The sequence below is a fragment of the Eptesicus fuscus genome, chromosome 23 (genome assembly GCF_027574615.1).
Source record: "Eptesicus fuscus isolate TK198812 chromosome 23, DD_ASM_mEF_20220401, whole genome shotgun sequence".
In the NCBI taxonomy this organism is placed as follows: domain Eukaryota; kingdom Metazoa; phylum Chordata; class Mammalia; order Chiroptera; family Vespertilionidae; genus Eptesicus; species Eptesicus fuscus.
The window spans coordinates 1,531,744-1,544,053 of record NC_072495.1 but is presented as its reverse complement, the minus strand read 5'-3'; the positions used below and the strand labels follow the sequence as shown (position 1 = coordinate 1,544,053).

The following is a 12,310-nucleotide window of genomic DNA, read 5'->3' as shown; positions in this document are numbered from 1 at the left end:
GAGGCTTAGTGAGAGCAGGAAAACCAGCGCAGCAGTCAGGCTTGTGGGTGTTCGAGGGGGGCGTGGGGTCGAGGCTCGCTGCAGTGGCTCTGTTCTCCCCTGCGCAGCTTCGGGGAGTCCCTGGCTCTGGTGACATTTAGGGGCTCAGCTGTCTCCTCCTGACCGCCCTTCCCTGGGAATGTTTTCCTGAAAACCGGAAGGAGAAATTGGTTGTCATGCGGTGGCAGCTTAGATACTCGAGAAGTGAAGTGAGACCCGAGGAAAAGAGGCGAACTTGCCTTTATTAGAGTTGCAGGCAGATCCATGTCGGTGCATTATCTGTGTGGAAGCCTCTGTGAGGCTAGTGCGTGTTGCTCATCGAGGGAATGGAGTGGGGGGAAGGGGGCGGGGGGGGAGGGAATGGAGTGGGGGGAAGGGAGCGGGGGTGGGAAGGGGGCAGGGGGGAAGGGAGTGGGGAGGGAATGGAATGAGGGGGAAGCGAGCGGGGCGGGGAGCAGAGGGGAAGGGGATGGGGAGGGGAAGAAGGTGGGGAGGGAATGGAGTGGGGGGGAAGGGAGGGGGGAAGGAGCGGAGGGGAAGGGGAGGGGGGGGGAAGGGGTGGGGGGGGGGAGGGGCGGGGGGGAGGGAATGGGGGGCCACCAGGAACCGTGCAGACGTGCAGCAAAGGGACTCGGGTTTGCACGTGGGCCGTCGCAGCGCCTTGTCCAGGAGGGCGCGGGCAGGGCCTGAGCGTGTGCTCGCTCCCCTCCCTGCGAGGAACCCGATGTGTGCCAGGCTGTTCCCGACTGGGGGAGAGGGAGACACTAGCTTTTTATTTTTTTCAAATACATTTTTATTGATTTTAGAGAGGGGGAGAGAGAGAGAGAGAGAGAGAGAGAGAGAGAGAGAGAGAGAGAGAGACATCAGTGATGAGAGAGACTCATTGATTGGCTGTCTCCTGCACACCCACACTGGGGATTGAGCCAGAAACCTGGGCATGTGCCCTGAACCCAGGACCTCAGTCTGCAGGCAGGCTCTCTGTCCACTGAGCCACACCAACCGGGGCAGAGGCACGAGCTCTTTAGTGACTTCTGGGACGTGAAGCAAACCTCCTGGGGATTCCCGGCCTCTCCATAGCTTGAACATGGCCCCGTGAGTGTCTGCTTACCGCAGAGCGCGGTGTGGGGGACGCTGTGGACAGCACCGCGGCCCGGGCCTCGGATCGGAGCTTATCAGTCGTGGCCATGGGTGAATCACTTGACCTCGCTGCTCTCCGTTTTCTGATTTGTAAAACTGTGTTAATAGTAGGCCTTTCATTAGACAGTTGTGTGGATTAAATGATGCCTGGTGCACAGTCTGTAGGTTGTGGATAAGTACTTGTTAAAGAAATAGAGTTTATGATGATTGCGTCGTAAAACATTGTCGGTAGTGAAGCACAAATGTGTTATTATTGTCTCAGAAATAGAGTGGGGCGGTGAGGTTGCCTCATGCCGTGGTGAACAATACGTAGCAGGTGAGCTAGCGGTTGGCGAGCCTGGCTGCACGTCTTCAGTGGCGAGCGGCTGTGGCCCCTGATGGCGGGCCGCGTGCTGACGGTGCCGGTCCTTGTCAAGTGTGACTGACGGCCTGAGGCTGCGCTCGGCCTTTGGGTGGTGAGCCTGCCCCCTGCGGGGTCCAGATTAAAAACAAGGAACCGCTGGAAGGTCATGGGAGTTTGTCACCTGCCCGAGCGGGAGGTGAGCTCCAGTCCACGTCCGCGGCGCCTGTGCTCGGGGGGGACCCCCGTGGGCCCGCGTGCCAGTGGCTGAGGTGTGGGCCCCGGCCGGAGGCGGAGACCGCTCACCCCGCCTGTGGTCTGTGCAGAGGAGAACGAGTTCATCCTGTTCGCCACGCGCAAGTCCATCCACCGCTACGACCTGGCCTCCGGCGCCACCGAGCAGCTGCCGCTCGCTGGCCTGCGGGCCGCCGTCGCCCTGGACTTCGACTACGCGCGCAACTGCTTGTACTGGTCCGACCTGGCCTTGGACCTCATCCAGGTGAGTGGGCCCGGCCGGCTGGGGGCCGTGCTCGCACCCGCCCGACAGATACACTTCTTTCCGAGTGGCCGGAGGAGGGGGGAGCAGAGGGTTCAGTCTGCCCACCTCGGGGCTGACGGACGCAGCGCTGACCGGGAGCCCCAACAAGGCCTTTCCTGCTGGGGAGACTGGAGGACGCCGGTGCAGACTGGGGTCCCTGGGCTCGTGGTGGTTATGTACTCGCCCACGGTGGCGTTCTGCGCAGTGAGGACGGAGCAGGCTGTGCCGGCCCCCAGGCCACAGAGAGGCGGGCCTGAAGCCTGCATTTCCAAGCAGAGCTGTTTGATCTTCAGTCCTTTTAGAAAAGCGAGTTCCACGAGTTTTATCTGGACTTCCAACCCACAGAGATCTCATGGGGCTCGGGCGTTTGACGGGTGGGCGCGGGTGGCGGCTGAGTGTCTCCCAACAATAGCACCTGATGGCCTCGAGCCTCTCAAGGGAGAGAAACTGTGAAAAGCAGACAGGGGCTTAAAGGTACTGCCAGCCCGGGGTTGCTGATCTGAAAAGCAGACACCGCACGCCCCGGGTCCCGGCTGCGGGCGGCGCGGCATCGCTCAGCAGTCCGCCCAGGATCACAGACTCCTGCAGGGTTCCATGCTGCTCGTTCCTCTGCTTCGCACAGGAAGCGTCCACTCTAGAAAGCCATCACTTAACACCCGCCGTTTTCATCAGGAGAGCTCACGGGTGCAGAGCCTCATCCTCCCCGGCCGGCAGGCCCGCTGAGGGAGGGTGTCCGTCCGTGGGACTCGCTGGGCAGGAGGTCCCTGCGCATTCACAGAATTGCTGCTTCTTCCCTCGCCAGCGCCTCTGTCTGAACGGGAGCTCCGGGCAGGAGGTGATCATCAGCTCCGGCTTGGAGACCGTGGAGGCCTTGGCCTTTGACCCCCTCAGCCAGCTGCTCTACTGGGTGGACGCCGGCTTGAAGAAGATTGAGGTATGTGTGTCCCCTGGCCTAACGCAGCGGGTAGGACTCCGGCCAGATGGGACAGAGACGGGGCCAGGGGGCCATGTTTTACTGGAATTCCCAGACCCCCGAGGATGGGCGCTGGGCCTCGAGAGGAAGGCGAGGGCTGGTCGCGGAGCGGCTGCTCTCTGCTGTGAGGGTCCCGCACCCAGAACCCGGGCACCTGCCAAACGCCTCCTGAGGTGCCTGAGAGGCTGCATTCGGTAGAGGAAACAGAGCAGTCACGACGACAATAATAGTATCGTAGCATTATTATGACTATTTTTAACATTTTTATTGATTTCAGAGAGGAAGGAAGAGGGAGAGAAACATCAATGAGAGAAACATTGATTGGCTGCCTCCTGCATGCCCCCTACTGGGGATCAAGCCCGTAACCTGGGCATGTGCACCGGAATTGAACCTGAGACCCTTCAGTCCACAATCCCACGCTCTGTCCCCTGAGCCAAATTGGCTAGGGCTGTAGCATTATTATATGCTCCGCCATCGGCACTCGGACAGCATGGTGGTCGGTCATGGCGGTCGGTTAGAGGAATAATGACAGCAGCATTGTCATCGTCACCAGGGCGATGAGGCTCGCACTGTGCCCGCCCCTGCGGGAGCCACCTGGCAGGACTGACTCAACAACCCAGCACGGTGGCTCTCCTCGTTCCCCTCACCTCCTGTCCGCGCTCAGCTGCCCGGGCACATGGAGCTCCGCAGTGGCCGCTGAGTGCCCCGTCAGCCTCCAGGTGCGGGTGCTGCTGGCCTGGACCTGCCTCTGCTCTTACTCCCTGTGGAGGGTGGGCGTGGGGCCAGGGGAAGCAGGTAGACACAGCCCAGGGAGGCTGAAGACATGAGCCACAGGTGAGGGTCGGCCTGGGCCCCTGCATTCCCGTGGCCGAGGGACTTTGGCGTCAGGTCCATCCGTCCATCGCCATTGGCAAACGCAGTGCTTTCCGAGTGCGTGGCGCCTGCCGGCGCAGCTTCGCCTTTGGACGACACAGCGGAGGCGAGGCATGTAGGCTCGGGTGAAGGATGGAGTTTATTTTTGTTGTTTATCTTTTATTTTTTAAATATGTTTTTATTGGTTTCAGAGAGGAAGGGAGAGAGAGATAGAAACATCAATGATGAGAATCATTGATCGGCTGTTTCCTGTCGCCCACACCGGGGATCGAGCCAGCAGCCCAGGCACATGCCCTTGACCGGAATCGAACCTGCAACCCTTCAGTCTGCAGGCCCATGCTCTATCCACTGAGCCAGCCAGTGAGGGCTGAAGGATAGAGTTTAGTGGAGAGGCAACAGAATGAGGACATGGGCCAGCCCTTTCTGTGGCGGTGCGTGCTGCAGTGGGGTGCACAGCGGGGGGCAGAGGAGGTCGGGGACGCACAGCGGGGGGCAGAGGAGGTTGGGGACGCACAGCGGGGGGCAGAGGAGGTTGGGGACGCACAGCGAGAACATCGGACAGGCAGTGGGCAGGCACTATGTTGCTTCTCCACTCGTGTGACCACGAGTCCATTACGTTGCTTCTCCACAAGCCCTGACCAGGGCCCAGGCCAGGGAGGAGTCTGCAACCAAGTAGGTGCCCTTGACCGGAATCGAACCTGCGACCCTGCGGTCTGCAGGCCAAGGCTCTATCCACGGAGCCCAGCCGGCCAGGGCTGCTGCTGGTGGTGTTCGTGTCTCTCTCCTTTGTGGTGCGTGGCCCGTGCTCTCTGGCAGCAGGACGCAGGCAGAGCCGTGCTCACACTCGCTCAGGCACTGCTGGTGCAAACTGGTGTAAAACCAGAGCCCCGTGAGCAGGGTGTTCAGAAGCCGTGGAGGGAGGGGCCTGAGGTGAGCCTGAAGGAAAGACAGGCTTTGGTTAGAGAGCGGAGGACGGGCAGGGCGATGGCGGAGGCCGGTCAGGGAGCGGGGGTGGGGGGGGGACAGGCCTGCTGACGTCGCGGGAACTGAAGGAGAAGCCTGTGGAGACGTCACTGCAAGGCTGTGGCACGGCGACTTGGCTCTGTGGACGCGTGGCGCCGGGCGCCGGGGACCTGGGCAGCAGGCGGGCTGAATAAGTAAACACAGGAGTGCCGTGCACATCGCGTGCCTGGGCGCGGGGCCAGGGTGTTGGTGCCTCCGCCAGAGCGTGCGTGTCGGGAGCCAGAGGAAAGGCCATTCTGACTGGAAAAGGGGAGGATGTCCCAGGTCCGCCCGGAGCGGAGCGGAGCGGGCGGCCTCGAGGGGCCGGTCTGCAGGCAGCAGCTGGTCGGAGGCTGCAGCAGCTCTGACCCATCTCGGCCCTTTTCTCTTCCTTGGTGTCTGTCAGGTAGCTCATCCGGATGGCGACTTCCGACTCACCATCGTCAATTCCTCTGTGCTCGATCGGCCCCGCGCTCTGGCCCTCGTGCCCCAGGAGGGGTAAGTGTGGCCCCGTGGAAGACGGTGTGAGTCCCAGGCTGCAGCGGACAGACTCACGGAAATGCAAATTGCTGGGCAAAAGCTGCTTCTCAGGACTGTGGTTGTAGTAAGCTGTTAACTGAGTTTTGAAACCATAGTCTTTGTCAGGTAACTTTTCACCAGCAGGCATCCAAATTTCTTAGACATCCAGATGTCTCACATCTGTGGGAACTTTCTCCAACAAAAGGTAATATTAAGGCCCGGCCAGCATGACTCAGTGGTTGCGCATCGACCTATGAACCAGGAGGTCACAGTTTGATTCCCTGTCAGGACACATGCCAGGTTGCAGACTCGATCCCCAGTGTGGGGAGTGCAGGAGGCAGCTGATTGATGATTCTCTCTCATCATTGATGTTTCTCTCTCTTCCTCTCTGAAATCAATAAAAACATATTAAGAAAAGATAATATTAACCCTTTGCACTCGCTTGCTTTTTTCTCGATTCCTTTATTCTACTCGGGATTTAATTTTTTAAATACCCCAGATTTTACAAAGCGCAGCAGTAGAATAAAAAACTGGAGTTTCTTTTCATACAAACTTACTTATTTGGATTTTTTTATATTTCAAATTATTGATACATTCAATAACCATCACACTCGACATCCGAGTGCAAAAGGTTAAAGCTTCTCTGTAGACATAGTTAGGTCTGATTGGATAGTGTGAGGATTCGTTTTCTTTTAATACCACACACACATTTATTGTAGCATTTTTTATTTTTTTAAATTTATCTTTATTGTTGAGAGTATTACAGACGTCCCCCCATGTTACCCTCATTGCTGCCTCCACCAGCTCCTGCCCCACCCCTGCCTTCACCACATGTTGTCTGTGTCCATGGGCAATGTGTTTCTTGTACGGTGCAAACATTTAAAGAATATCCTCGGATGAGAATGAACAACAACAAACATCTGGAAGTTATGCACTTGATTTAAAAGAGAAGAGAAGTTTATGAAGTGAACAATACTTGTTTCTCCTTTCTCACTATTAACTCTTCACCTCACATTCCTAGGGGTTAGTAGTTAGTTGTGTCTCGTTCAGAATTTTTTAACCCATGTACAAGCACATATCTTTAAAACACTCAGACACATACACGTATTTGCCAAATAGAGTACTAAGATATGTATTGTACTGTTCTGCATATGTTAATTTTTTAAAATTAATTATAGAGAGGAAGGGAGAGGGAGAGAAAGATAGAAACATCAGTGATAAGAGAGAATCATTGCTTGGCTGCCTCCTGCATGTCCCACACTGGGGATTGAGCCCACAACCCAGGCATGTGCCCTGACTGGGAATCTAACCATGACCTTCTGATTCATAGGTCGACGCTCAACCACTGAGCCATGCCGACCGGGCCATATATTAAAAGTTTAAAATGTTTTGAAGAGGGTTTCATATGAGTACCTATAGACTTTAGGCTGCATAATTTTCTTTTGTATGTATCATAATGTACCATATTTTCCGGCGTATAAGACGACTGGGCGTATAAGACGACCCCCAACTTTTCCAGTTAAAATGTAGAGTTTAGGATATACCTGCCCTATAAGATGACACCCGGCGTATAAGACGTCCCCCGACTTTTGAGAAGATTTTCCCGGGTTAAAAAGTCGTCTTATATGCCGGAAAATATGGTATTACTTTTTCTACAGATTAAAATACATATATGTATACACACACAAAAATACATACATGTTTTATTTAAAAAACTAGTGGCCCGGTGCACGAAATTCATGCACGGGGGTGGGTGTGTCCCTCAGCCTGGCCTGCACCCTCTCCAATCTGGGACCCCTCGGGGGATGTCCAACTGCGGTTTAGGCCCGATCCCACAGGCAGTCGGACATCCCTCTCACAATCCGGGACTGCTGGCTCCTAACCGCTCACCTGCCTGCCTGCCTGCTTGCCTGATTGCCCCAACCACTCTGTATGCCGGCCTGCTCGCCCCCACCTGCCCTCCCCCCCCCGCCAGCCTGATCACCCCCAACTGCTCCCCCCCACCTGATCACCCACAACTGCTGTCCCATACTGGACTGAACACCCACAACTGCCCTCCCCTCTTGGCCCCTAACCGCCTCTACCTCGGCCCCGCCACCATGGCTTTGTCCAGAAGAACATCCGGAAGGTCTCCTGGAAGGTCTCCCAGTCTAATTAGCATATTACCCTTTTATTAGTATAGATAGAGGCCTGGTGCATGGGTGGGGGCTGGCTGGTTTGCTCTGAAGGGTGTCCTGGATCAGGGTGGGGGTTCCCTTGGGGGGCGGGACGGCCTGGGTGAGGGGCCTGTGGTGGTTTGCAGGCCGGCCATGCCCCCATGGGGTGAGGGTCCCCACTGGGGGGGGGGGCATGGCCAGCCTGGGTGAGGGGCTGAGGGCCGTTTTCATGCCAGCCACACCCCTTTCAGGGTGGGGGTCCCCACTGGGGTGCCTGGCCAGCCTAGGTGAGGGGCTGAGGGCCAAGCCTCCTGCCCACTCCGGCTGGCTCCATGGCCACCGCCATCTTTGTCCCGCTAATTTGCATATTCCCTGCTGATTGGCTGTGGGCATTGCTGAGTGATGGTCAATTACCATATTTCTCTTATTAGTATAGATTATTTTTGCTAGTATGAACAGTCTTTGCTACGATGACCATCTTTTTTATGTTATCTTTGCATTACTTGATTATATACATAGAAAACGCCCAGTACAGGAACTTGTGGGTCAAGGAATGAAATGGTTTTGGTATTCTGATTACATATTGTGATAATAAGGCTGAAATAACCCACTGGTGGGAGGGCCTCCCCCCGGGGAGCAGGGCTGGTGACACGTGCTCTCTGGTTGGACAGAACTGGTGACACGTGCTCTCTGGTTGGACAGGGTGATGCTCTGGACCGACTGGGGAGACCTGAGGCCGGGCATTTACCGGAGCAACATGGACGGCTCTGCTGTGCGCCCCCTAGTGTCAGAGGACGTGAAGTGGCCCAATGGCATCTCCGTGGATGAGCAGTGGGTCTACTGGACGGACGCCTACCTGGACTGCATCGAGCGGGTCTCCCTCCACGGCCAGCGGCGCTCAGTCCTCCTGAGCGGCCTCCCGCACCCCTACGCCATCGCCGTCTTCAAGGTGGGGCTGCCTCGCGGCCCGCCCTGTCCCAGGGTGTGAGCACACTGCTGTGACGATCGGGCTGGGTTTGCAGAGCGGCTAGTCCAACTTCCGGAAGAGAGCTCATTTCCAGACTTGAGGCTGTTTGTTTCAGCCCATGGGTGCCCGTCCCTGGTTTCAGCTATGGCCTGCGGCTCCGGGAAGCTTTGCCCGGCCTCTCTGTGGCCCCCAAGGAGCCTGTGCCTGGGGGGGGGGCCGGCCACCCCGCTTGGCTCTGTGGAAGGAAAGGTTCTCCCAACGTGGAGAAGCAGATTTCAAAGGGAAGGGGTGGGCTTGTGGGCAGGCGTGAGTGCGGACCGAGTAGTCTCGTTGGGGCAGTGCCTCGGTGCGGGTGGGGCTGCGGTTCGGGTGAACTCGCGTGGCGTGGGGTCCAGAGGAGCCGGCGGCGGCCAGTGCCCGCCGTGTCCCTCCCCGGCAGCTCTCTTCGCCGGGGCCCGGAGGGAAGCCCAGAGCCACACTAAAGAGCCGATGTTTTCTTTTCAGAACGACCTCTACTGGGACGACTGGTCACAGCTCAGCATCTTCCGAGCCTCCAAGCAGGGCGGGTCGCAGGTGGCGCTGCTGGCCAGCCAGCTCCCGGGGCTGATGGACATGAAGGTTTTCTACAAGGGGAAGGCTGCTGGTAAGGCCTCTCCTCCCTCATCTTGGTGGTGGGTCCCAGAAAAGGGCTGGTGCTGCAGCCTCTGCCCCAGCAGCTCCGTAGCCTCAGCCAGAATCAGTCAGCCACAGCCAGTCTCAGCCAGTCTCAGCCAGCCACAGCCAGTCTCAGCCAGAATCAGTCAGGCACAGCCAGTCTCAGCCAGCCACAGCCAGTCTCAGCCAGTCTCAGCCAGTCTCAGCCAGCCACAGCCAGTCTCAGCCAGCCACAGCCAGTCTCAGCCAGAATCAGTCAGGCACAGCCAGTGTTAGCCAGCCACCGCCAGTCTCAACCAGCCACAGCCAGTCTCAGCCAGAATCAGTCAGCCACAGCCAGTGTTAGCCAGCCACCTCCAGTGTGATCCAGCCACAGCCAGTCTCAGCCAGTCTCAGCTAGCCACAGCCAGTCTCAGCCAGCCACCATCAGTGTTATCTAGCCACAGCCAGTCTCAGCCAGTCTCAGCTAGCCACAGCCAGTCTCAGCCAGAATCAGTCAGCCACAGCCATTGTTAGCCAGCCACCTCCAGTGTGATCCAGCCACAGCCAGTCTCAGCCAGCCACCATCAGTGTTATCTAGCCACAGCCAGTCTCAGCCAGTCTCAGCCTGCCACAGCCAGTGTTACCTAGCCACAGCCAGTCTCAGCCAGCCACAACCAGTTCAGCCATCTCAACCAGTCACAGCCAGTATTATCTAGCCACAGCCAGTCTCAGCCAGTCACAGCCAGTCTCAGCCAGCCACAGCCAGTGTTATCCAGCCACAGCCAGTGTTATCCAGCCACAGCCAGTGTTACCCAGCCACAGCCAGTCTCAGTGGCAGGCACATTGTTCACTTCTTCCTGACGGCATCGTGATTCCTATCCTAATGAGACACAAGCAGCTGGAAGAGGCATGTGTTGCCTGCCCGGAGTGCTGGTGATTGGTAGGTAATTACAGCCTCCCCTGCTTTCGTCCCCTCACTGAGAGGACATGCAGGAGGGGCCCTGCATGTGCTTCGTTCCTGCCTCACACTTGTCCCAGGGGCCACACCACCCCGCACACCCAACCAGGGCTGCGCCGTTTCCCGGGCCGGGCTGCGCTGGGGGTGCAGGCAGTGCTGCTTCCTGGCAGGATCCCCTCTGGGCCTCGTGGCTCAGACGAGCACGCATCTGCCGTGGTTCGAGGTGCAGCTCTGTGATGACTCGCTGTGTGCCCACCAAGAAACGCCAACCCCCAGGATGAACATTCTCTCTTCGTTTTGCTCAGTGGTTTTACCGGTGCCTGGCACTTCGTAGGTGCCCACTTCATGTGTGTTGGAAGAAGAAGGGATGGGAAGGAGGTGCAGTCAGTAGCTTTCTTAAAGATGGTTGGCTGTGGCTTCTGAGCTGCTCGGAGGCTCTGGCCTCCCGTCCTGGCAGCGAGGCCGCTCTGTGGAAAGCTGCCCTGTCCCAGATGCCTTCCCTCTGTTGACGTCCTCCGCGCACGGTGGGCACTAAGGGGAGAGGTCAGGCTCTCCGAGGACAGCCCGTTCAGGAAGCGCCGCCTCGGCCGCAGGGTTAGGCGGCCCCGGGTCGGCTGACTCCCTGGCAGGACACACTGCCGGGCTCCGGTTTGAATTAGAATGCGCCATTGTCCTGCCGGCTTGGCAGGCCGTGCTGAGAGAAAACTGACAAAGGGAAGTAATACGGTTAGAGATACCATGACCCTCCTGGGGCCAAGGAGGGCGCATGAGAACTGTAAGTCAATATTGTTATGTCCTCACGGCCGACCTGCGCGGGCAGGGCTGGAACAGGATCCGTGGAAGATTCGGGAGTGACATCTTAGAGAGGAATTGGTTTTCCCAGACGCCCCTGGCAGCCCAAGAGCTGAGTTTGGTTCCAGTTCTGCCACTCGGTGGAGAGGCCACGTTTGTTAGAGGAGGTACCTGGCCTGAACTGGGGCGATGAAGGGCTCAGCTCCCAGATCGTGACTGGGCTCTCGGGGCCTTGGCGAGGATACCAGCCCGCTGACCACCATCTCTCGGTTCCCGCCTGGCCCAGGAGGCTGGCCTGCATCTTGACGAGTCCCTGGGAGCGTGCGCGTCCCCGTGAGCACAGGCCGCTCCTGAAACACTGTGGTCAGCCGAACCGCAGGCCTGGCCCTCACGCCCGTGTTGGCAGGTCGCTTCCTCCCAGCTGACCTGCGGCCACACTTCCAGGGAAGGGAAATCGTGGCTGGCTGCTGCCTCCCGGGACCTCCTGCCGCAGTCCTGGGCTGGGATCTCTCCGACAGGCCAGTGTGGGTTAGTTACATCGAGGCTTTTGCCAGGGCATCTGGCTGCCGGCACAGCTCACGTGCAGTGGGGTGTCGCCTGGTCTTGAGCTTGCCCGCTCGAGCCTGCCTGCCCCTTTGGACGCTGAGTATTGCAGATTCCTGGTCTGGGTGACAATCCTTGGTGCCAGGCAGTCTGTTGTTTTTGTTGTCTGCTCTTGACACGTGGAGGACTCCCTGTGAGTGTAAAGTAAAGATGATGATAATAACTACATCTATTAAGGCATTGTGATGTCATAATGTGAGAAATGCTCACCTGTCTGAATTCAAATAACAGACTCAGAGACGGAAGTATGGCGAAACGAGACTTTAATGCTCTCTCGAGAGTGGGTGTCCGTCTGGTCGTACAGGCTCACCTGGGGCAGCGTGCACAGCCCATTTACTCAGTCCCTCCTCCGGCTCCTCATTGGCTGAGCACCAGGGGGTCACCTGTTCCCTCCTAGGTCGCCTAGGTCCGCTCTCTCCCATTGGGCCATTTAAAAGAACGGGCTGAGGCCTTTTCCAGTTGCCTCCCCCTCCCCCTGTCTCCTTGAGGTGGGCACCTCGGGACTTTCCTCCATGATGCCGGCCACGCCCACCGTTCTTGGTTCTCACATCCTCTCCCTCCTCCCCACGTTCTGTTTGCCCTGGGGACTCAGTGACCGCTCCCATCCAAAGCTGGCCCTGCTGGAGGGACCTCAGAGGCCCACTTCCCACAAAAAGCACCCATCAATGTGCTTGATGGGCGGTGTGACCTCAGTTCGTCTTCCCCAAATCCATGTGTCCTGTCCACATCTCCCTGTTGTGGACGAGGACAGGAAAGTCGGGCTGAGGAACTCTGCAC

At 57.9% G+C, this 12,310-nt stretch overlaps 1 protein-coding gene across 1 annotated transcript in view; it reads left to right on the top strand.

Moving 5' to 3' along the window:
- The window catches only part of SORL1 (sortilin related receptor 1), a 159,467-nt gene that overhangs the window by 78,204 nt on the left and 68,953 nt on the right, over positions 1 to 12,310 (top strand). Inside the window, exons 17-21 of the mRNA XM_054712585.1 lie at positions 1,843 to 2,015; positions 2,857 to 2,988; positions 5,309 to 5,400; positions 8,280 to 8,526; positions 9,049 to 9,187. Of these exons, the coding sequence (XP_054568560.1) occupies positions 1,843 to 2,015; positions 2,857 to 2,988; positions 5,309 to 5,400; positions 8,280 to 8,526; positions 9,049 to 9,187 (783 nt within the window). The remainder of the gene's footprint in view (positions 1 to 1,842; positions 2,016 to 2,856; positions 2,989 to 5,308; positions 5,401 to 8,279; positions 8,527 to 9,048; positions 9,188 to 12,310) is intronic.